Source organism: Sminthopsis crassicaudata, chromosome 2 (assembly GCF_048593235.1).
Source record: "Sminthopsis crassicaudata isolate SCR6 chromosome 2, ASM4859323v1, whole genome shotgun sequence".
NCBI classification, from domain to species: domain Eukaryota; kingdom Metazoa; phylum Chordata; class Mammalia; order Dasyuromorphia; family Dasyuridae; genus Sminthopsis; species Sminthopsis crassicaudata.
Window position 1 is genome coordinate 531160878 of NC_133618.1, and position 26048 is coordinate 531186925.

The 26048-nt window shown below is 35.5% G+C and overlaps 1 protein-coding gene across 2 annotated transcripts in view; it reads left to right on the top strand.

The window, feature by feature from the left end:
• The first annotated feature begins 3442 nt into the window (after window positions 1–3442).
• The window catches only part of MINDY2 (MINDY lysine 48 deubiquitinase 2), a 114881-nt gene continuing 92275 nt past the window's right edge, over window positions 3443–26048 (top strand). For both annotated transcript variants that reach the window (XM_074294633.1, XM_074294634.1), the window contains exon 1: window positions 3443–4716. In XM_074294633.1, the coding sequence (XP_074150734.1) occupies window positions 3901–4716 (816 nt within the window). In that variant the 5' untranslated portion in view covers window positions 3443–3900. The remainder of the gene's footprint in view (window positions 4717–26048) is intronic.

Genomic DNA, 26048 nt, shown 5'->3' on the forward strand with positions numbered 1-26048 from the left:
ACCATTCTCCAATTGATAAATGGTCAAAGGATATGAACAGACAATTCTCAGATGATAAAATTGAAATTATATCCACTCATATGAAAGAGTGTTCCAAATCACTACTGATCAGAGAAATGCAAATTAAGACAACTCTGAGATATCACTACACACCTGTCAGATTGGCTAAGATGACAGGAACAAATAATGATGAATGTTGGAGGGGATGTGGGAAAACTGGGACACTAATACATTGTTGGTGGAGTTGTGAAAGAAGCCAACCATTCTGGAGAGCAATTTGGATCTATGCCCAAAAAGTTATCAAACTGTGCATACCCTTTGATCCAGCATTGCTGCTATTGGGCTTATATCCCAAAGAAATACTGAGGAGGGGAAAGGGACCTGTATGTGCTAAAATGTTTGTGGCAGCTCTTTTTGTAGTGGCTAGAAACTGGAAGATGAATGGATGTCCATCAATTAGGGAATGGTTGGGTAAATTATGGTATATGAAGGTTATGGAATATTATTGCTCTGTAAGAAATGACCAGCAGGAGGAATACAGAGAGGCTTGGAGAGACTTACACCAACTGATGCTGAGTGAAATGAATAGAACCAGAAGATCGCTGTACACTTCAATGTTGTATGAAGATGTATTCTGATGGAAGTGGATATCTTCAACATAAAGAAGATCCAACTCACTTCCAGTTGATCAATGATGGACAGAAACAACTACACCCAGAGAAGGAACACTGGGAAGTGAATGTAAATTGTTAGCACTACTGTCTGTCTACCCAGGTTACTTACACCTTCGGAATCTAATACTTAATGTGCAACAAGAAAATGGTATTTACACACATATATTGTATCTGGTTATATTGTAACACATGTAAAATGTATGGGATTGCCTGTCATCAAGGGGAGGGAGTGGAAGGAGGGGGGGGATAATTTGGAAAAATGAATACAAGGGATAATGTTATTAAAAAAATTACTCATGCATATATACTGTCAAAAAATTATAAATAAAATTTTAAAAATTATTAGGAACACTGGAAAATGGTGTACCAGAAACTAGGCATAAGTCAAGATCTCACACCTATACCAAGATAAGGTGAAAATGAGCACATGATTTAGACTTAAAGAGTTATACTATAAGTAAATTATGAGAGCAAGGGATAATTTACCTGTCACATCTGTGAAGAAGAAAGGAATTTATGACCAAAAAAGAACATTGTTTCAACTGGTCACTAAGCTGCTGGAAAAATTTGTAAACAATTTTCCTCACATACAATCTCTATCTGGATGAGTGTTATTATTTGCATAATTTTCTTTGCATGTTCTTCTCCCTAAACTTTGATGAATAAAATCTTATAAAATTTTTAAAAAATTATCTTAAACTGTGCACATATTTTTTTGTTTGTTTTTGGTATACATATATGCATTTTTAAAAAATATTTCTATGAGTCATGTTGTGAAGAGAAAAATCAGAACAAAAGGAAAAAACTAGGAGAAAGAAAAAAAAGAAAACAGGAGAAAAAGAAAAGGGAAACTATCCTTACATCACAATTCAGTTTCCATAGTTCTCTTTCTGGATACAGATGCCATTTTTTCATCCAAAGTTTATTGGAATTGCCTTGGATCACTGAATTGCTAAGAAAAGCTAATTCTATTATAGTCTGTCATCACCACATATTTATTGCATAAATGTTAACAGATCATGAATAATATTCAAAAACATAGACGTAAAGTGCTTTAAAATTCATCCATCAGTTCTTCAAAGCCCATGGGGTCTGTGCAAGGATTATCCCTATTTTATTAATTTTGAAGTTAACAGGCAAAGTCGGGAATCGAAACCCTCCCGATTCAAATCCAGCAATCTGTCTGTTATGGTATATTTTTCTTTCAAGGAGTAATATTGAAGTATGTCTTAAATTTATTCTCTCATTATAGATTATATGGTGAAAAGGAAGGGAATAAGCTTTTATATAGCGCCTACTACTGTTGGGTATTATGCTAAGCACTTTACAATTATTCGATAATTCATCTTTCCAGGTAATTGCTATTATTATGCTCATTTTATAGTTTATGAAACATCTCAAAAACATAGATCAAATAAAATCATTCAAGGTCACAGAGCTAGTAAGCATACTTATTTTATATAGTACTTTCTTCACAACATTCCTGTGGGGTAGACAATGTAAATATTACCCCATTTTATAAATTTTGAAATTAAAGATGAAGGTCTGGATTGAAACCGAAGTCTCTTGATTCTAAGGCTCCCCAATCAAGAAGAGTGGACAGGTGGGAGATCAGATTACATAGAACTTTGAAAAGCAAAACATTTTTTATTTAACCATGAAAGCAATAAAATATAGTAGGAATCACTGGAGTTTGTTGAATAAAGATCAATTTGACAGATGAAAGGATTGACTGGAGGGGAGACGCTTAAGGCAGGGCAAAATCGCAAAACAAACAAACAAAACAAAAAGAAAAACCCCAAGCCTCACATTTTGCTTTAAGGGAAGAAAAGCTTCTTTACAGCCTTTTAAACGCGGAGAGGTAAGAAAAAAAAAAAACGAAAACGTGGAGAGCTGCAAAATAGCTGGGTTCTAAGTGTTGACATTATTAAGGAGAGAAAATAGTGGGAAAATGCACCTAGCAAGTCGCTGACAAATACTTTACTGCCGAGCAGACTTTATTTTTTATTTTTTTTTAAGTTTCAGAAAGAAGTAATTAATGGGCAGAGAGCCCGGAAAATCCACAATTCCGGCTACTTTCTCAGCACAAATTGGATAGAAAGACCCTGGAACCCTGCGCGGACATCAGGGAGAAAAAGGTTTCGTTTTTGTTTTGCTGTTTTCCCCTGGCAAGTTCATGAACTTTCTGGCTTTAAATGAGTGGCCAAATCTGATGATAAGAAGCAATCTCCTCCTTGCAGACGAAGTGGCAAAGTACCAATTAGCCAAACCGCAATGACCAGAGGAATTACGGAGAACGCTTTTCTGTTGGGGGTCTGGAGGAATTCTAGGATAACTGCAGCTCCCGAGACCCGGACGCTCCCCCGAAGGGGTCATTTCTGCAGTGGGTCAGCACTAAACGCAAGGCTCCCCCACGTGTCAAAAAGGGAGAGAACCAGAGATCCGGGCGAGTTGGGCTTTGGATCTCCCTCACCAAGTCTCTTCCACAGCACCAGTGGATTGAGCAGCCTACAAGGGGCGCCATTTAAGCTCTTTTCTCCGCCTCTAGAATCTCCTCTTTGCCAGCTTGCACCGCCAGAACGTCGGCTCAATTCAAATGCTGGCTCTTCGGCCCGGAACAATTACCTCGCCCTCCCCACGGCTTTAATAAAGAAAAGAACCCGGGTGGGGGTGGGGACGGGGCGGAGAGAGGAGAGCAGTGACTACTCTGCGCAAGCCCGGCAGTCCTCAGGTTCAACTTCCTGCACGAGCAGCTATTTTCCTAGTCCAGCTGTGGCTGGACTCCCCACGACGACGCTAACTCCCAGGAGCGGACGGGCGCGCCCACGGCCCGCCCCCTCCGCTCTCAGTGAAGGGTGGAGTGGTACTTGCCAAACTCCTTCGGAAGGGACGCGGGGGCGCGCCCGTAAGAACTCAGGGCGGCGCCTCCTTTACTCCTCTCTTCTCACCCTTTTTGAACCCGCCCCCTATCCTGCTGCCCTATCACCGGGCGCGCTGCCACGAAAAGGCGCGCCCGGAACCAGCCGGCACGCGGGCTGAACGGGACTGGCAGGGAGGGGACCGAGGCATCCCTTCTGCTCCTCGCGCGCGCGCGCTCCCGTTCTGCACCCCCGTGACGTCCCGCGCCTAAGCGCTGTAGCTGTCTCTGCCGCTGTCATGGCGTCTACGCCTCTCTCTGAAGAGAAGCGGCCAAGATCTAGATAGAGTCGGGGGCTGGCGGCTCGGCATGGAGAACAGCCCCGAGAGCCGGCAGCCGCTAGGACACGGGGCGGAGGCGGTCGCAGCGCCGGCAGTAGGGACGGTTTTTCTCGAGGGAGGGGCAGATGAAAACAAGCTCCGCGCCGAGCACAATCCCGAAGTGGAGCCGTCTGCAGAGCCGAACAGCGCCCGCGAAGGGCAGGGGGCGGCGGCCAGCCTCGGGAGCCGCCCGCAAGCGCCTTCTCTCGGGGGCACCGCTCCGGACGCCGTGCCCGGCGGCTCCCAAACTGGCTCCGAGCAGAAGCACAAGCGAGAGAGCTCCGCGGCCTCGGAGGCGGCTCCGAGAGGGCAGCACAAGGTGACCGCTGCCTTGGAGAAAGTCGAGGCCGGAGGAGGAGCGGCTCCCGCGGGGACTTGTCCGCCGGCAGCGGGAGATGCCGGCGGCGGCCTGAGCAGCAGCAGCAGTCCCAGCACCAGCAGCAGCAGTCCCAGCAGCAGCAGCGTCCCGAGCCCTCCCGGGGAATCTCCGAGTCTGGATTCCCTGGAGTCGTTCTCTAATCTACATTCTTGTCCCAGCAGCTCGGAATTCTGCAGCGAGGACGGGCCCGAGCCTAAGGGCCCGGAGGAGGAGGAGAGCGCGTCCGGCGGAGCTGCCCCTCTCTGCAGAGAAGAGGGAGAGGCCGCTCAGGTGCTAGCGGCCTCCAAGGAGCGCTTCCCGGGACAGTCAGTCTATCACATCAAGTGGATCCAGTGGAAGGGAGAGAATACGCCCATTATCACCCAGAATGAAAACGGACCCTGCCCCTTGCTGGCCATCCTCAATGTATTGTTCCTGGCGTGGAAGGTACATCCAGCAGCCTTTCTATTCCCGGCAGTTTTTAGGGAAGGAAAGGTGGGGAGGAAGAAAGGAACCCCAGGGTCAGCAGATATCTTCCTTCTTTTCCTAGTCACTTTTTCCCTTTATCCTATTACATAAAATTCACACGGGGACACTTCTGTTGAAGGAATATTCTCAGATGAATATCAAGAATGTTGTTCCCCCGGCGCTTCCTCTTGTAATATTTTCATATTAGTTCAGATTTTTAAAATTTGTTTTTGTACAGCTGTTATCTAGTAGCTAAAGCATCGGAAACTTTAACCAACACTCCCTGCAAAAAAAAAAAAAAAGTAAAAAACTTCCTCTTCCTACTCCATGGCCATTTATTAACTATATCTATATATTTATATATCTATACATATCTATATATACATATATACACATTTAAGTGTACTATATTGCATTGAGAAAAATAAGCTATAGGTACCACTATCAATCTTTGATGTTGTTTTAGACCAAGTTCATTCCCTATTTTTAAATCTCTGGTCAATTATAGATCATTGAATATGAGATAGAGAAGACCCTCACACATTTTTCCATTTAAGGAAAAGTACTGATTTTGAACACAAGAGTACCATAGTTTCTTTCATTTCTCTTTGCAAAGCCTTCATTCTCGTTGCTTTTTACTTGCCTCATTTCTTGCCCAATTGACTTTATTGTTTTATTGATTCTGTCATTTTACTGTTTACTATATATAGAGAGAGCCACATATCCTACAGTGTATTGCTGTTTATACTGTACACTACATATTATAATTAGCAGCAGGATATTCCTATGCCAAAGGGCTTAAATAGTAATATCAAAGACCAAAAAACAAAATCTGAAAAGGGGAGAGAGGAATATTAAGATATGGGAAGAGACCACAATACAAATGCTCTTAATTTCTTCAAGAGAGAAACAGTTTAACTAGATCATGTTAATGTAGCATATATTATATTTACAATGCATTAAAAACCTCATGAGGGACAATTAGGGTGAAGATCAGATAAAAATCAAAACTATTTAATGGTTACTTCTTTAGGAATGATACAGTAAAAGTAGAAAACAGTGCCTGCCCTTGATGAACTTATTGTCTATTTGAACACACAAAGCTCATTTTATTAGAAACAGTTGGAGAAAACAGGACAGGTCATAATTCTAAATTCTTTAGTACAGACTACAAATGCCACATGAATTTCTAGATTTGAAAGATCTTTGTAGATTAGATTAGAACAGTGAGAGTTTGGTAGAATAGTTGGATTTGCCTTGTGTCCTGAATGGAGATGGAGAGAATAGCATTAATAACAGTTTAAAAGCCAAAATGAACTCAGAGGTATGGGACTATTTTGGGGGGGGAGGGAGGAGGGTGGAATTGGGAGAGTCAGTATCAGTTTTAGAGTTCATATTTGTGAATACTAAAAGGTTGAAGGAGTAACATAGGTACAATTAATGGAGACCTTAGCAAAACTGACAGGTTTAGTTAAGCATTTTAAATTAAGTGTCTCCACTCTTTCTTTGAGGAGTTAGTTTTTGTAAGAGAAAACTCATTGTATATTCTAGAGAGGATGAAATCTGGAAACTTTTAGAAATACTAATCCCATGATCCTGCACAAATTGAATTGGAGGATGCAAAGTTAGGAAGCAGACCAAGTCAATTAGGAGAAAACCTTTACGATATTCCAAGAATCAGAGAATGTTATCTTAGTTCAACTAATGTTTATTGAGCTCTCACTATGTTCAAGACTCTTAGGGGAAAAATGAACAAGGAACTTATGTTATACTGGGGGACATAATATAATAGAAAAATAAATAAATAGGAAGTAATTTCAAGAGGTCCATGGTGCTAATAAATGGCTTATGGGGGGGTTTCAGAAAAAAGCCTTTATGTAAGAGATGTCCTTTGAGCTATACTTTTTATAGGAAGCTAGGGATTTTATGAGAAAAGTGAGAAGACTGATTGGGGGTAAAGTGAGAGAATCAGTAGAGAGGGTGATGGAACACAAAATATTTTCTTCAAGAATTTCAAAGGCTGTTACATAGAAGGAAGAGGAGAGAATACATTTCAGAAATAAAAAAAAAACACTAGCCAAGAAATGGAAGGTAATTTATAGCAAAGAGTTAGTAGGCAATTGTGACTGGAGCAGAGATCATGTTAATGAAATAAGACTGGAAATTGTTCATGCCAGTCAGATTGTGAAGAACTTTAATTTTGCCAAACAGATGATTTTATCATATAGGCATATGTATTTTATCATACAAGCAATAAGAGACGCTTGTAAAATTTTAAGTGTTTTTATTGATGCCTTTTCCCCCATACACATTCCTCTACCTTTCTCAGAAAGGTATCCTATATAACAAATACTATTGTTTAGAAGAAAAAATAGGAAGAGGAAAAAAATCAATATAACTGATCAAAAAAATTTGAAAATATGTGCATCTCTCACTTCTAGCAATGTTTATTCTTTGTAATTTTGCAACAATCATTTTTAAGGTAATTCTTTACATATACATTGTTTTAGTTACTGTGTATATTGTTCCTTGGCTCTGCTTACTTCACTCTTTCCATGCTGTATTTATCACATTCATCAGAGCATAGTAATATTCCATTCATTCATGTACCACAATTCATTTAGCGATTCACCAATTGAGGGGATCTACTTTATTTCTAATTCATCTCTGTCTCATAAAGTTCTGCTATAAATATTTTGTTTTATATGAGAACTTTGTTCTTAATGACCTCCTTGGGGTACAAGCTCTAAGTCTGAGGGTACAGAAATTTTAGTTATTTTACTTGCAGAATTCCAAATGATTTTACTTTCCAGAATGATTATATGGTACTTATCTACCAACTGTGCATTAATATGCCTATTTCACCACAGTCCCTTTCAGCATTGATTATTAGTATGTTTGTAATCTTTGCTAATTTACTACGTGTGAGATAAAATCTCCTGATTGCTGTTATTTGAATTATTTCTTCTTATTGTTGATTCTTTAATATGGTTATTAATAGTTTATAATTCTTTTGAGAACTTTCTTTGACCACCTGTTGCAACTACTACCACCATCTCCAAAGTTGATCAGATGAGGAAGATTTCTCTTCCTGAGTTTATATAAAGCCCTAGACACACCTAGCTGTGTGGCTCTGGGCAAATCACTTGACCTATTTGCCTCAATTTCCTTATCTGAAAATGAGCTGGAGAAGGAAATGGCAAACCAGTCCAGTATCTTTTCCAAGAAAACCCTAAAAAGAGTCATGAAGAGTTTCATGCCACTGAAAAAAAGACAACAAATTAGAGAAATTTAATACAATTGTTTTCCACATGTTTTCCATTTTCTCCGTTTCCACTCTTATTCTAGGTGTAATACTTTTGTTTGTGCAAAAGCTTTTCAATTCCATGTAATCAAAGGTAATTTATTTTCTGTAATAGCCTCCATTCCTTATGAGGTCAAGAATACAAATGCCCAAAGCTGCAAAAGATATAATCTGCTGTTCTTTTTTTAAAATATGATCTTTAATATTCAAGCCATTTATCCATTTAGACTGTATCATGGAATATAGAATGAGATATTGGAATAAACTTTAAATTCCAGTATTCTTACAAGTTTTTTTTTTTTTTTTTAAATCCAAGAGGGAGTTCTTTCCTAAGTAATTTATGTTTTCTACTTTTATTGAACCCCAAGTTAATTGAATTGAATTCTGTTGTTTCTGATTCTTTAGTCTGTTCAATTGAGCTATTTCTCTACTATCAAATCATTTTGATAACTATTTATTCTGTTTGCGGTCTCTAACTATATTCTTGCTTTATTTCTACCTCATTTCGTCATTTCCTTTGATAGTCTAGATCTTTTATTCATCCAAATGAATTTTTACTATACTATCAAGTATCACTTTGATAACTTGATTGGTATAGAATTAGAGTACAAATTAACTTGACAGTATTGCCATTTTTATTATATTGGCGCACAGCCCATACCAGCACTAAATATTCCTCCACCTATTAAAGTTTTTTTCTTTAAGAAGTATTTCATAATTGAATCTGTACAAGTATTTTGTGTGCTTTGGTATATTGATCCCTAGATATTTTATAGATTTATTTTATACATTTTGTAGTTATTCCTTTCAGTCATTACCTTCTGACTTTTATTATTATTATTATTATTTTAATGGCCTGCAACTTAGCAGAAATTGTCAGTGTATTTACTAATTCCCTAGGATTTTTTTAATAAATAAACCATATAAGCATGTAGGTATAGATTTATCTCCGTTTTACCTATCTTTATAACTTTCTTTCTGTGGTCTTTTTTATTTATTTGTTTATTTATTTTCTGGGGTAGTTGGGGTTAAGTGATTTACCCAGGGTGACAGCTAGGATTTGTTAAGTGTCTGAGTTCAGATTTGAACTCAGGTCCTCCTGACTTCAGAGCTTGTGTCTGTGGTCTTATTGCTAGCATTTCACAGTTGCATAAAATAAAAGTGACCAGAATGGGCATCCTTGATTTATTGGAAATTGTGGAAGATTTTTCAGTAGGAGAGTGACATGGTCATATTTGTCTTAGGAATATCAGTTTGGCAGCAGTTTGAAGAATGGGTCCAGTCAGGAAAGAGACAAGACCAGAGACCAATTAGGAAGCTATTTTAAGAATCCAGGTGAGAAGTATAAAGGGCCTAAATTAGCACAGTCTGTGGTTTATGCTAGGATGGTGACTTGAACAAAAAACTAGGGACGAGCAGTGTGTGATATATGTGTCTATAACCCCTGCTACCAAAGTTGTTGTTTTTCATGCTTTGTTCTTTAGAGGACATCATGAGAATGATGTCTTAATTTGCTCATGAATGGATTTAAGTGAGACAGAACTGCAAAAAGTCATCAGCCTCCCTCTGTCCTCCAGACTCCTTGAAGCTAGTGGATCACTTGAGTTGAGGAGTTCTGAGTCCCAGTAGGACTTGTCCACATTAAGTCAGATAACACTATTGTGTAATGACCTCCAGAGTGGGAAGGGTGATTCCCAGTGCACTTGGCCCTCCCCAATGAAAATCAGGTTTTAAATAGAGTAGATCAAATCTTCAATGCTGTTGAGCAATGTGATTCAGCAGGTGAGTGGAAGCCTGGGCAAGATAGGGAGCCCCAGTTTCATAAGAAAAGAAGGTCCTAATCTGGGATACATTTCAACAAATAAAACTTAGTGGGTAGGTAGGGAAGATAAAGGAAAAATAATACTTTGTCTTCAGGACTTTGAAACTTAGAAATCAGTATTGTAGTGACAAGATTAATAGCAGAAGAGGTTTGAATTTTTTTTTTAATCTTTTTTACTTTGTACCTCTTTTTGTAGGAAAGGGAGTAGAAAGTATTTTGAAATGAAGATAATATAAAAACAAGTGAAATGAATTAAATTTAATTTTTTTAAAGCAATGGAGAAGTTGGAAAGGAGGGGCCAGTTTATGGGAGGGAAAATGAATTCCATTTTTGGCATGTTAAATTTTAAAGAGACTAGAGATTTTTTTTTGACATCTAAATGTAGACTTGTAGGTGAATCTGCTTTGGGGTCATCAGGATAGAAGTGATAACAAATCATTGGAGTTGCTGACCACTATCCATATAAACATTTATCAGATATTTCTTCTGCCCAAGTTACTTTTAGGTATTCGATTATAATACAGTGTAAAACTGAATTTGTTCTCAAGGAGTTAAAAATTCCAATGTCATCAGTCTCAATCAAGAGGTATTTGTAATCAAAATAGCTTCATTTTATACAACATTTTAAATTTTGTGAAGCATTTACACACATTATCTGTTTTGATCCTAACAATAACTTGTGAGGTTGGTGTTATTATCCCCATTTTACTGATGAAAAAACTGAAATTTAAGTTATGATTTGTCCAGAGTTATATTCCTTAGAAGTAGCTGCTTCAGGACTTCCTTCAAGTAGGTCTTAATGATTCCCAAATCTTGAAATTTATCTATTCTTCTCTGTTGCTTCTTGATGATTAATGCTATTTGAATTCAGAAGAGTAGCAAAAGATTAACATGTTGATACAATTGGGAAAAACCTCGTAGAGGTAGTAAGTCTGAGCTAGGTCTTGAAAGAAAAGTCACATTTTAAAAAGAAGAAAAGACGTTCTAGGTATGGGGGAATGTGATTTGCAAAGCCTTGGGGGTGGGAATGAGCCTGGCATCTTTTAGGGAACATCTAGTAGAAGAAGGTACAGCATAGGTTTTCATTGTAGAGTAGTAGAAGGTAAAGATAAAAAGAGAATTTGAGTTAGAATTTTGAGACAGTTGAAAGGTAGAAGAGTTGAGGCTTCAAGCAATCACTAATGAAAAATCATCATAAATTTATAATGTAATGGGCAGTCAGTCAGATAAAAGAAGTATTTTCTTCTGAAATACCTCTTTGCACCAGAACATATGGTAGATTAAAGGAAAAGAAAGTACAGTTAAGGGACACCTGCATTGTAGCATTAAAAAATACTAGATTTGGAGTAAGAGGAGCTAAACTTGAATTTTAGCTCTGTCACTTAATATCTGTATATGACTTTGGGAATTTAGAATATTTGTGTATATATGTATCATTGCTTTAAAAATTAATAAATTCATTGCATAATATTAAGATTGACAAATAAGATAATTTCAGCAAATATTTCTTGTGTTCTTGCTATGTGCAAAGCACTGCTCAAAAAAGATGTATAAAATGAATTTTTTAAAAAGTTCTATTCTATAGTCTAATGTGGAAAATAAAATGCACACATAACCTTAATGTAAAATTAACATTATAGTAAGATTGCTAGAGAATGAAGAAAAAGGAGGTCACTTCCTGCTGGAGGAATTGGAAAAGCTTCATGAAAAAGAGAGCATTTGAGCTGGGTCCTGGACAATGAGTAGAAAGGAGAAAATGTATTCCAGACATAGGGAGTAGTATGAATAAAGGCACAGAAGTAAGAAAAATCAAAGATTTTCTAAGAAATGACTACTAAGCGAAGTTTGAGGCATAAAATATTTGCAGAGTAGTGTGAACACAGTATTGGGAAAAAAAAAAGCAAATGGTTACAAATTATAGAGGACCTGCATGCTAAAATAACAAGTTCAAGTTTTATTCAATAGATGATAAGGAATCATTGAAAGATCTGGAGGTGTGCTTTACGAATGTTGGGTAGTGATGTATAGTGGGGGGGACTGTAATCTCTATGAGAGTTGGGATTATTTAATATTTCTGTCTTTGTACTCTCATTACTTGACACAGTGGCTGGTATATAAGAAGCACCTTAAGAGGCTGAATTTCTGATATTGCTAGTAGGAATAGTGGTAAGGAAGCACATAGAAGAGACTTTGTGGGAATAGAATTAACCAGAGTTCATGACTGTATGGTAGGGACAAAGGAGGAAAAATTAACAATAACCCTGAAGTTTTTGAGCTAAGATGATTGAGAATAATTGCCCCACTAATCAAAATAATTAACTGTCAGTTTTCTAGAAGAGCAGTTCTTAGAACAAATAAAGAGTAAGACATGTTGGTTTGAAGTGCTAGTAAGATATTTAAGTGACAATATCCAGTAAGCATTTGGAAATTCAAGCTCAGAAAAGAGTATTCATTTGAGATGAAGATGTAAAAATTATATTGACCATGGGAGTAATAGACATGACCACAGGAAACAGTATAGACAAAGAAGACTGAAGCAGAGAGTTGGTAAATGTTTACATGTAGAGTAGAAAATGGAGATGGAACCAGAGAAAGCAACAGAGAAGATTTAAAAAAAAAAATGGAAATACTACAACCTAATAAATGACAAGACTACATTGGTTATACAAGTATATAGCATAAAACAAATCCTCACAAAGAGCTTATATTATTTTTTATTAGCATATGATTTTAAAAAGAAAAGGTAATATAACCTATATGAATACTAATAATTTATAAAGTAATCATAATAATAATATTAATGTGATGGTTTCATTTGTATTTTGCTACAATTTCCCCTCCCCAAAAAAGTGTCCTTAAAGACATTGCTGTTTATAATTTTTTTTTGTTTAGTAATCCATTTTATGGTTCTTAAGAAAGAAATCTAGTCCATAAAAACATTTCCTGTCCTTTGCAAAAAGCTTATATTTGCATTGTGAATTTAGTATTTACATGTAGTAAGAATCTCATTTAATAGAACATAGTATACTCTCTCAGAAACAGTTCAAAGAATCAAAATTACTTAAAATTTTAGTAAGTGTTATGGTAATTTTGATAGACAATGTGTTTGCCTTGGAAGAACTAGTAATTGAAAATAAAGAAATCAAATTCAAGAAGTACTTGTTTAACAATAATCATAATATATTAATTATAAGTAATTCATAAAAATATAATTTTAAAAGTATCTTAGGCCTCCGTAGATGATATTTAATTGACCTATTTCAAATAACTGTACATTTTGGAAGTAATGAACAATTTTCATTTCTTTTAAAATATAATAGGTTTTATTGACCAAAATTTATATTCCTTTGGATAGAGCACTTTCAGGTTAGGATATAATGCCCTATGTGAATTGAGGAAAGGGAAGGAAAAAAAGAGAAGGAAAGGAGGAGAGAAGAAAAAGGAAAGAACCATTATAGATGATGAACCAGCAAAGGAGATTGAAAAGAATTAGGTTAAGAGATGAATAAAGGGTGTCTTGAGATCCCTGCTAGGAAAGAGTATTCGAAGAAGTTAATTAATATTAATTATTAATTTTATTTTTATTAATTATTAATATTATTAAGTTAATTAATAACTTGCAGGAGATAGTTGAAAAGGACTTAGGCTGAGAAAAGACCATCGGATTTGGTAATTTAGAGATCATTGATAACTTTTGAAAGAGCAATTTCAAATGAGTGGTAAGGTAAGAAGCCATTTTATAAATTACAAAGTATTGTAGAGAGAGTACAAGGTTAGAAAGTATAGGCAATGAATATAGTCAGTTTTTTCATGGCATTTGACTGAGAACTATAATAGAAATGGGGATGGTAGTAGATAAAAGGAGAGGAAAAGCATGGCTGAGTGCCATTAAGAGAGATCAAGTAATCTAAAGACTAAAAGTATATGATTGGAAGTGTCAATTGAAGTCATAACATAACCACACATGGGTGATCTTTAAGAAGTCACTTTTATTTAGCTGTGAATATATTGTATCCTTCAGGAGAATGTAATATCTTTGTCAATAGGGACTGTCTCATTTCTGTCTTTTTATTTCCAAATCTAGCTCAGGTATCTGGAATCACAAATTGATAATGATGAAAGAGATAGCATGGTTTGATTAAATTCACATTTTGGAACTACCCTCTTCCTATGTCATCTCTCTGATTGGATGTCTCTTCCCAGAATCTCCATTTAAGGAGGATGACTAGGACTACTATGTCTTATTCCTCTTGGCTGCATCCTGGCTTTTTCTACCCTCTGCCTTCCCCCTTTTCAATTTTTATATGTTATCTTTCCTGGAGGGTAGGGACTTTCTGCTTGTATTTGTATTCTAAGCACTCAGCCCCTATCAATAAATTGATGCTTTTCATTGACTGAGCTCTAAAAAGGGGGATTACTTGCTTTCTTTCCTATCTCATTAAGTTCTCAATCTTAACTAATTTCTTTAGTCAACCAAAACTACTTTGTCCAGAGTTACCAGTATCCCTCTTATCTGCCAAAATCTGATGACTTTTCCTCAGTTCTCATCCTTCTTAACCACTTTGTAACATTTGACACTGTTGGCCATTCTCTTCTTTCTAGGTTCTTATGACAGTGCTCTCTTGGTTTTCTTATTCGTCCACAACTGTTCTTTGTCATATTTCTTTGCTAGATTACCAGCCTGACTGGACCTTCTTTTCTTTTATTCTCTTCACAAAAGTCTTAGTGACCTCATTAGCTTCTAAGCATTTAATCATCATCTTAATACAGATGACTCATAGATCTATTCATATATACATACACACATTCTCTCTCTTTCTCTCTCTCACTCTCTTTCTCTCTCTCTCTCTCTCTCCCTTCCTCCCTCCCTCCCTCCATATTATATATATGTAGATAGTGCTCTGGTTTCTTTCCTGAGGTCCAGTTCTATTATTACATTATTATTTCTAGGATTAAATTCATATTTCTCATATAGTATTTAAAATTATTCACAATTTATCTCCAACCTGCCTTTCCAGAATTATCATGCATTATTTTCTTTCCTTTGCTGTTCCTTATAAAAAAAAGCATTCCATCTCTGGTCTGTGTGACTTTGTGCAGACTGATTCCCAGGAATGTACCTCCAACTCACTGCCAACTCTTTGAATCCCTGGTTTGCTTCCAAGGCTCAGTGATTATACATTGCATTACAATCCTCAGTTGCTAAAGTCTGTCTCCTCAACTGAAATTACCTTGTATTTAAAGTATAAATATTTTGCAAATAACACAAATCCAAAAGTATTTCCTTGATAGTATAGTTTGTTAGCCTTGAAGGAAAATAACTGTTTCATTTTTGTCTAGCACCTAGTAAATACAATGTAGAAGAAGTAAAGATTAGTAGGTACTCATTAAATACCACATGATTGGTCCAAGCAGTTATTTGATTCTGTCCGGTGTCCTGTGAAATATCTTTTGGATTTCTTTCCTCATAGTCCCACTACTACCAACCACTATCATCCAAGAGTAAGTGTAAAAATAAAAATAAAAAAACAAATTTTAACTGTCTTTGATAGTTTTTCCCACAAAATTTAGCAAAATCTAACACATTCTTTGATCTCTTATTTTTTTATTCCTAAGTTTATAAAAGTTAATGGTTGACAACCATTTATTTAGTACTTAATATAGCCAGACATTGTGATAAGCCAGGGTTTACAAGTATGAACAAAAAGAAAAACATTTCCTGCTCTTTGCAAAAAGCTTATATTTGCTTTGTGAATTTAGTATTTAGATGTAATAAAATCTCATTTAATAGAACATAGTATACTCTCCCAGAAACAGTATAGAATAAAATAGAATCAAAAATATTTAAAATTTTAGTAAGTTTTATGGTAATTTTGATAGACAATGTACTTAACTTGGAAGGACTATTAATTGAAAATACTTAAATCAAATTCAAGAAGTACTTGTTTAACAATAATTAGAATATATTAATCATAAGTAATTAATAAAAATATAATTTTAAAAGTATCTTAGGTCCCCATAGATGATATTTAATTGACCTATTTCAAATAAGTACCTTTTGGAAGTAATAAACAATTTTCATTTCTTTTAAAATATAATCCTGTGATTTAAAATTTTCATTTTTTTAGGTGGCATGTCTTCCAAAATCTGGCTCCATTCTACTTTTCAGTTATTTTCCTTCATTAATGTTGTGCTTCCAACAAATTGGTCTAAACATGTATTTCTTTTTGCATGTTTTTGATTATAATATTCCTTCTACTTTGAATTTTTCCTATAATGTATACTGTCTGTCATATGTCTTTTCAAAAGATTCTGTTAGCTTGCAGTTTTGGCAGTCCTGTTTTTCCAAAATCCACCAATATTCTTTTATTACTTTTAATTATTTTTGCCAGTTTGGTGGATGTGAGGTGGTACTAAGGAATTGTTTTAATTATTCTCTTTGATTATTAATGAAATTGGATTTTTGCCTTTAAAAAACATTATGAACTTAAACATAAATATTTTAGTATCCAAAGAACAGAGAGAAAAAAGATTTTATAGAAAACCGAATCTCTAGGTAAAATAAGTATTTTTAAAAGTTATTACAAGGATAGGAAATTAAATTTGACCTGAAAATTTGACATGATAGTACTAACATTGTTTTTGTTCTTCCTCTGAACTTTCTTTTGCTCTTCATATATATATATATAAAATGTTTCTTGGGGGTTTTTCTTATAGTTTGCAATACTATCTTGTTTCTTTGCCTCATTGATCCTTAGTAGTCCTTGAGAACTATCAAGGTATCTGAGAGGTCGAAACTATTTTCATAATAGTACTAAGATGTTATATGACTTAAAAAAAAATTGGTCCCTATATCTAAGTCTTTATACTTCTCAAATGGATATGTTATATACATTTGTCTTTTGCAGTATATGCTTGAAATTTCAAAGAAACTTAATATTAAGGACATCTGTGAACATGAAATATGGCATAAGTAGATTAGTCAACATCTATGTAGACATACAAGGAATATTTTGTAGGAAAATAATAATGTAAAAAAAGTTCAACAACCAGCTTAACAAAATTTTTACTGTAAGATATCAAACCTAATCTTCATAAGAGGAAGAAATGAGTGACATGATAATCATATATTTAAGTCCCTTAAGTTAATCATTAGAACACTATTTTTAAATAAGAAACTTTTTTAAATTGCCAGATCAATTTCATATAATCTAATTTAGTAATAATTTATCAAATGGTTAATATGTTCAATGGACCTATGGATATCTCACACCAAAGGGTATATGCAATTTAATGCTTTATAGCATAGTTTCTAATTGCTTTTTCAGAGTAGCTAATCTGGTTCACAATTCCCATCAAAACTATGCTAATATATCTCTTTTCCAAAAGTCCTTTTTTTTCCTTTTTTTATTATTTATTTATCTACCCATTTATTTATTTATTTATTTATTTATTTATTGTCAGCTTTGCCAGTCTGATGGGGGTGAATTAAAATCTCAGAGTTTTAATTTGCATTTCTCCAAGTAAGTATTTTTTCCCTTGGCTGTTGGTGGCTTGGATTTCTTCCTTTGAAAAGAACTTATTCATATCACTTTACCATTTATCAGTTATGTCATGACTCTTATTTTATAAAATTGGATAAGTTTTTTGTATCAGATTTTCATCAGACAAACTTATAGCAAAGGTTTCCCCTTCTTTATTTATTAAGAAAAATGTATTTCTCTATCCAGTTGTGTGTTTGTGTGTCACACAGAAGTGGCACCCATTCCTCCTTATCTACTTCATTTTTATTTATTTTACTTGAAGCCTCAATTATATGAGATAAAATTTCCCAGTTTCCCTTTATGCTCACCATTTTCCACTTTAAAACAAGGTTTTTTTTAAATTAAAGCTTTTTATTTTCAAAACATGTGCATAGATAATTTTCAACATTCACTATTGCAAAACCTTATGTTCTAACCTTTAAAACAAGTTTTTAATATCAGTTAAAATTTGTTGGTTTTCTGAAATCATTTCTTAAATCATTTCTTATACCATCATATTATTCTGTCACATTTTTAAATGTTTTAATATTTTATTTTCCCCAGTTATATGTAAAACAGGGTTTTTTTTGCATTTTTTAAAAACATTTTTGAGTTCTAGATCCTCCCCTTTCCTCTCCACTTCCTCTCTCCACTTTGAGAAGGCCCATGTGAAGTAATGCAAAGTGTTGCTATAAAAGCCATGTTGCAAAAGGAAGCATAGCCCTCCTTTCCCCCAACCCTCCCCCCAAAAAAATCCTTGAACAAAAAAAAAAGTATGCTTTAGTTTGTATTTAGACACTGTATACAGTTTTATTCTGTAAATAGTATTTTTCATCATAAGTCCTTTGAAGTAGTCTTGGATCATTGTATTGCTGAGAATAAGAAAGTCATTCACAGTTGATCATCCCACAAGTTTGCTATTACTATATATATATAGTATATTTCACTTTGCTTGAGCTCATGGAAGACTTCCCAGGTTTTTCTCATAGCATCTTGCTCATTATTTCTTCTTCTTCATCTTTTTTTTTTTTAATTAAAGCTTTTTATTTTCAAAACATATGCAAGGATAATTTTTCAACATTGAACCTTGCAAAACCTTACCCCCACTCTCTTCCCTAGATGACAGATAATCCTATATATGTTACACGTGTTAAATATGTATTAAACCCAATATATGTATAAATATTTATACAATTATCTTGCTGCACAAAAAAAATCAGATCAAAAAGAAAAAAAAAATGAGAAGGAAAATAAGATGCAAGCAAACAACAATAAAAACAGAGAAAGCTAAGTTCCCATAGTCCTCTCTCTGAATGTAGATGGCTCTCTTCATCACAAGATCATTGGAACTGGCCTCAATCATCTCATTGTTGAAAAGAGTCATATCCGTCAGAATTGATCATTGTATAATCTTGTTGTTGCCATATAGAATGATCTCCTGGTTCTGCTCATTTCACTTAGCAGCAATTCATCTAAGTCTCTCCAGGCCTCTCTGAAATGACCTGCTGGTCATTTCTTATAGAACAATAATATTTCATAAGTTTCATGCTTTTACTGCGTCCTATATTTGAAAATCAGATTTTCTTTTCAGCTCTGATATCTTCATCATGAATTTTTGAAAATCCTCAATTTCATTGAGTGTCCACCCTGAAGGATTATACTGTTTTGTTGGGTAGGTGATTCTGGATTGTAATCCTAGCTCCATTGCTCTCTGAAATATCATATTTTAAGCTCTCCAGTCCTTAAATATAGAAGCTACTAAATCCTGAAAAAATGATGTTTCAAGAAACCAATAATTGTTAAATTATCTCTCCTAGATCAGTTTTCTAGGCCATTTTTTTTGCAGTGAGATATTTCACATATTTTATTTCTTCATTCTTCTGATTTTGTTTTATTGTACCTTGATTTCTCATGGTCATTAGCTTCCATTTGATCATTTCTAATTTTTAAGGAATTATTTTCCTCAGTAAGCTTTTGTACCTCCTTTCCCATTTGGCCAATTTTGCTTCTTAAGGCTTTCTTTTCCTCATTAGCTTTTTGTATTTCCTTTTGCTTCACTCTCATTTCTCTTCCAAACTTTTCCTCTGTCTCTCTTACTTAATTTTCAGAACCAATTTGGGAAGTCTTCCATGGCCTGAAAACAATTTTTATTTTTCCTAGAGGCTTTATAGTAGAAGCTTTGAATTTGTTATTATCTGATATTTTGATCTTCCTTGTCACCTTAATAGCTTTCTATGGTCAGAATCTTTTTCTATTGTTTGCTCATTTTCCCAGCATATTATGTGCCTTTTAACTCTTTATTAAAATAAGGGCTGTTTCCAGGAGGTTACAATGTCCCAGGTTTCAGGGATTTTGTGCAACTGTTATCAAAGATCCTTCTAGAGATCTGTATGGTGAATCCTCATTGCTACCCAAATCTGAGAATGGGCAAAGCAACAGAATATTGCCTCCCTGCCAGCAAAGAGACCCTTGCAATCTCCCTTTGAGCAGTTGTTCCTACCTGTATGCTAAGATCTTCAGAAGCCACTGCTGACACCTTTGCTGAGATTGCTATTGCTCCCACAAGCACTATTGATTCAGTGGCTCCCAGAGCCCAATCTTGGGCTAGGACTCCCCTCATACTGGAATATGTTAAACCTTTCCTGCTTTTGGCCACTGTGGGCTGAGAAGTCTGGAGATTGCTGTCACTGCTTCCAATTTAGAGGCCTCATGGGTTCCTAGTTTCCTGGGACCCCAAGCTATGCTGGCATGATCTGTGCTGTGATTGAGCTCTAGACCCACCCCAATGCAACAGACCTTTCCAAGCAGCCTTTGGTTGGAAAATTGTTCCATTCTGTCTTTTTGTGGGTTCAAAAATACTCTAAAATTTATTTAGAACCATTGTTTAAAGGCATTTGGAGGGTTTAGGGGAGAACTTGGGTGAGTCCATGCTTGATTTACTGCCATCTTGGCTCTATCTTTTCAGTCACATTTCTTTTCTTTTCTTTTTTTGCCCTCAAGGAATTTGCAATTTAATAGCACAATTCACAACTTAGAATTTTGCTACAGAAACTTTCCCCAGCTTCCCTGCCTAATCTTTTTTCCCCCAAATTTATTTTAAGAAACAGAATAAGAAAAATGAAAAACAGAAAAGGAATACAAAACAAAATTAAACAAAAGAGAACCTTGTCAAGTGCCCAACAAAACATCAGGGAAGATTCAAAAAATATATAACAACAAATACCAGTTCAATAAAGTGTGTGTGTGTGTGTGTGTGTGTGTGTATAATATATATATATATATATCTTATTAGAAGAAATTATATTCACAAGTGTCCATTTTTTCTTTACTTCCTTGTAAATTGTTCTTTTGTTCTCTGCTGCACACAATGCAAGTTTTTTACTTTATTTTTCCCCCCTTTCATCACCCCTACCACTCCCAAACAGGCTATATTTTAAAAATAATATATTTATATATACATATGTAAATGTATACATACACATACATACTCCTGTTGGGGGCGGTAGCCCCTTGATATTCCTTGTTTGATCTCCAACTTCCTTTGGGACTTGGACCTTTGCTACAAGATCTGGTCAAACTAGTTTGGGCTATCTGAGCTGGCTGGGGTTTTACAGCCCCCATTCTAATTTGTTCAGATAGACCAAATGCCAGCAGGAAATTCCTTTTTGGGAAGAGACTTCTGTCTCTCCCCTAAAGATAACTAGGGAATCCTTATCTTATTTACAACACTCTCCTGGAACCTCCTGACATCACTTCCTCTGAATGATTGTGCTCTTGTATAAAACAGAGTCCTCAAAAATCTATTCTTTGCAAAATTGCCCTTGTACCTTGCAGCCATTTTACCCACTGGCTTTCCGGTGTTTCCATTCTAATCAATAAAGACTATGTTTCCATACAGCATTAAGTAGCAAATTCATTTACTGCCGACCCTGCCCTTGGTTACTTTGGAGAAGGAAGGAGAGAGAGAAAAGGAACTGACCCATCTCAGTTTAGAACCTCAGTTTATTCCTCATCACTCCCACATATAGACACACAGTCATCTTTCCTATCTCTGCTGACCCTTTGCTTTAATTCTGCTCCTCACTTGCTTTGTTATTACTTAACCTTCCCCCATTCATGGATCCTTCCTTTGTCTTCTTCCCTCACTCTTTGCTTCCCTGTCCACCTATCCCTTCCCCATTATTTCTTTATAGATTTTGGAGGATACTATACTCTTCATATGTAGTGTTACCTATTTAACCCATTCCCAGTGTGAGTGGGTTTTAAAACTGAGCCTTCCTCCTCCCTAAAATTCCTCTATTCTTTCTCTGTACTTCATTTATATGTCATAATTACTATTTTAACCTTAACTCTGCCCCTATCTTTCTTTTGAGCTATCATATTGTTGATGTCAATCTTAAACATGGTATAAATATCCTATGTAAAAAAAAAAAAAAAAAAAAGCAATGTTGAGTTATTTGAAATTGGCTGTTATATGCTAAATTTTCTATTAAGTTCAAGTTTGGTTGATAGAAAGTCCTGAAAATCTGCCGGTTCATTGAATGTCCATTTTTTCTTATTCAATAATATAGATAATTTTGTTGGATATGATATTTTTGGCCACAGGCGTTAGATATGATTGCAGGGCCTGTGGTCTTTTATTGTGGTTGATTAGTCCTGAACAATTGTAATTGTAGCTTCAGTATATTTGATGTTTTTTTCCTTGCAAAATGTTCTCTTCAATCTCCAGGTTTTGAAATTTGGCAATAATGTTCCTATGTGTTTTCTACAAAAGATCTTATTAAGTAGGCAATTCATAGATTTTTTTTTCTGTTTCTACTTTCCTCTCATGTCTTATCACTCCAGGACAATTTTCTTGGATTATTTCTTTCATTTTTGTGTCAAGGTCCTTTTTTTGGTCACAACTTTCATGTAGTCCACTTATTCTTATATTTTTTAGATCTGTTCTCCAAATCTGTCATTTTTCTTATATTTCACATTCTGTCCTACTTTTTTCATTCTTTATAATATTTTGTTGTTTCTTGGTCTCTCATAGCTTCACTGGCTTCCTCTTGCTCAATTCTAATTTTCAAAGAATTATTTTCATCTTTGAGATTCTGTATCTCTTTTTCTAGTTGGTTAACTTTTTTTTTTTTTAATAATCTTATTTTTCTTGGATTTTAAGTTTTTCCTCAATGCTTCTCTTTTGATTTTTAAATTATTTTTTGAGTTCTTCTATAAATTCTCTCTAGCCAAGGAGCCATTTCATGTTACTCTTTGGGGTATAAGCTTTTTTTTAACTTTAGTGTCCTCTTCTGAAGATGAACCTCGATCTTCCATAGTATGTTTCTATTATGGGGTTTGTGTGGTACGGAAATGGTGAGGGGTCACCATTTAATAAAAAAAAGCTGGAGAGAGCTCTAGAGAAAAGCAAAGCTTATTTTACATTCTCATGAGAAGGGCGTCCCACTCCTTGAGCAGACAATGGAAGAGAGGAAGCACCTCCTGTGGGCGGGACAGCACCTTTAATCCCTAATGCAAAACACCCCCTCCCACCACTGACCCTCATCCTCATTGGCCGAGAGCCTTACATTCTAAACACAAGGTCTACCCATGAAATTGAACTTGACCAATGACCAATAAGTACATAGTTGCCCATATTTGGCTGAAATAGGGAGGAGATATCATGAGAGGGGACCGCAATTATGCCCTTGACTCCATGTTCAGAGTCCTTCAGGCCTACTCAAACACTTAAGTAGATGAAGCCTTACTCGATTTTCACTACTGTCTTGAAAGGTCTCACCTCATCTCATTCAGTTCTTTACTGTTTTTTTTGTTTTGTTTTGTTTTAAATAAGAGGTTTTAGTGTTAGTACCTTTAATCCTAGGGTGGGAAGGATGGTGCCTTTAGCTTCTTTTCAGCTCTCCCTTCTGATCTGGAACCTCAAATCAAGGGCTCCACCCTCCAGCAAGTGCCCACCAACAATCCCCTACTCCTTCCCCCATTCTTCTTGCCCAGGGCCCCTCCTGCATCACAGCTGGGCCTGGCATTCCTAATCAGCCAATGTTCCCTCAGTTTTCTTAAACTCGGACCTGGATTTCACAGTCGGGAAGGTGAAAGTCTGAGTGGTTCCTGCCCAGGCTTCAGCCACAGCTAGTTAGCCCCAAGGCTTCTCACTTGATGTTTTTATTGAACTAGCACAGAGATGTTTATACTTTACACTGGTTAATCCTGTCCTGGGGCCTTCTTAGGATTTTCTCCAGTCTTCCAGGCTCAGATTGTTTCTAGAGGACCCCTGTTCTGTCCCAAGTCTTATTAATTTTTCTGGAGTCTATGTTTAACCTGAGACACATATGTGTTTTATTTATGAGAATAATCAGGAAAGCTTGAAATTTACTAACCTACTCTGCCATCTTCCCAAAATCCTCTTCTTCAATCACATTTCTACATTATAAGTTATTCATCCATTTTTCTTTGGGGGAGGGGGGTCATTCCTTTATTTTCAAATAAATGTTTTTATACATCATTATTTAGCATTTGTTGTGCTTAAGACAAATCTTTTTTTTTTCTCTTATTCCCTTTCTTTTTTGATACTCTGATGAATGAAATGTATTTTTCTATCCAACTTTATGTTATTTTTCCATTTTGATTAGGTTAGATGAGAATATACTTCTGAAACCTACTTGAATACTGATAAGATAATTTTCCCCATTTTTCTTCTTCTTCAGTATATTCTCTTCTTCCCTGCTCTTTCTGTCTTTTAAAAATCTTATTTGTTTTTAGCATTCATTTAAACAAATTTTTTTGAATTCCAGATTTTCTCCCTCTTTCCAGTTCTTTCCCTACTCATTGAGAATGCAAGCAATATATTATCAATTTATATTTTTCATTTTTAAAAGTTCATTTTATGGGGTTGAATTTTTTTTTTGGGGGGGTGTTTTTACTCTGTTATTTGCTCTTCAGAGTTTCTATTCAGCTCTTGACTTTTCACCAGAAATTCTTGAAAGGCCTCTTTTTCACTGAGATTATTTTTTTCTTACTGTATTATTCTTAGTTGTAATGTCATATTTTTTCCTTCTGAAATATTGTATTCCTTTTTTTTATTAAAGCTTTTTATTTTCAAAACATATGCATGGATAATTTTTCAACATTGACCCTTACATAGCCTTGTGTTCCAAATTTTCCCCTCCTTCCCCCATCCCCTTCCCTAAATGGCAAGCAATCCAATATATGTAAACATATTTATACAATTATTTTGCTGCACAAGAAAAATCAGATCAAAAAGGAAACAAAAGTTTAAGAAAACAAAATGCAAGTGAAGAACAACAAAAAGAGTGAGAAAGTTATGCTGTGATCCACACTCAGTTCCCACAGTCCTCTCTCTGGATGTAAACAGCTCTCTTCATCACAAGATCATTGAAATTGGCCTCAATCATCTCTGAAATATTGTATTCCAAGCTCATTTATGAAACAGTTTTTTATGTAAAAAAATTTTTTCCCCAGTTTATTGCATTGATTTTGTTTGTACAAAAATTATGTTATGTATCCAGCCGTTCTGGAGAGCGATTTGGAACTATGCTCAAAAAGTTATCAAACTGTGCATACCTTTTGATCCAGCAAGTGTTCCTACTGGGCTTATAGCCCAAAGAGATCTTAAAGAAGAGAAAGGGACCCACGTGTGCAAAAATGTTTGTGGCAGCCCTCAAGGAACTGGAAACTGAGTGGATGCCTCTCAATTGAAGAAGGGCTGGATAAATTATGGTATGTGAATGTTTTGGAATATTATTGTTCTGTAAGAAATGACCAACAGGATGATTTCAGAAAGGCCTGGAAAGATATGAACTGATGTTGAGTGAAATGAGCAAGACCAGGAGATCATTATATACTTCAACAACAGTACTATATGATGATCAATTCTGATGGATGTGGCCATTTTCAACAATGAGATGAAACAAATCAGTTCCAATAGAACAGTAATGAATTGAACCAGCTACCCCCAGTGAAAGAACTCTGGGAGATGACTATGAACCACTACATAGTTCCACAAACATAATTCCCAATCCCTCTATTTTTGTCCGCCTGCATTTTTTGCTTTCCTTCACAGGTTAATTTTACACTTGTATTTCAAAGTCCAATTCTTGTGCAGCAAAATAACTGTATGGACATGTATACATATATTGTATTTAACATATACTTTAATATATTTAACAAGTATTGATCTATCTGCCATCTGGGGGAGGAGGGTGGGGGGAAAGGAGAAGAAAAATTGGAACAAAAGGTTTTGCAACTGTCAATGCTGAAAAATTACCCATGCATATATTTTGTAAATAAAAAGCTATAATAAAAAAAAATATGTTGTGTGATCCATCCTCAGTTCCCACAGTCCTCTCTGTGGGTGTAGATGGGTCTCTCCATCACAGATCTATTGGAACTAGTCTGAATCATCTCATTATTGAGAAGTGCAATGTCCATCAGAATTGATCATCAAATAATCTTTTTTTTTTTTTTTTTTTTTTTTTTTATTTTATTCATTTTTCCAAATTATCCTCCCTCCCTTCACTCCCTCCCCCTGATGGCAGGTAATCCCATACATTTTACATGTGTTACAATATAACCTAGATACAATATATGTGTGTAAATACCATTTTCTTGTTGCACATTAATTATTAGCTTCCAAAGGTAT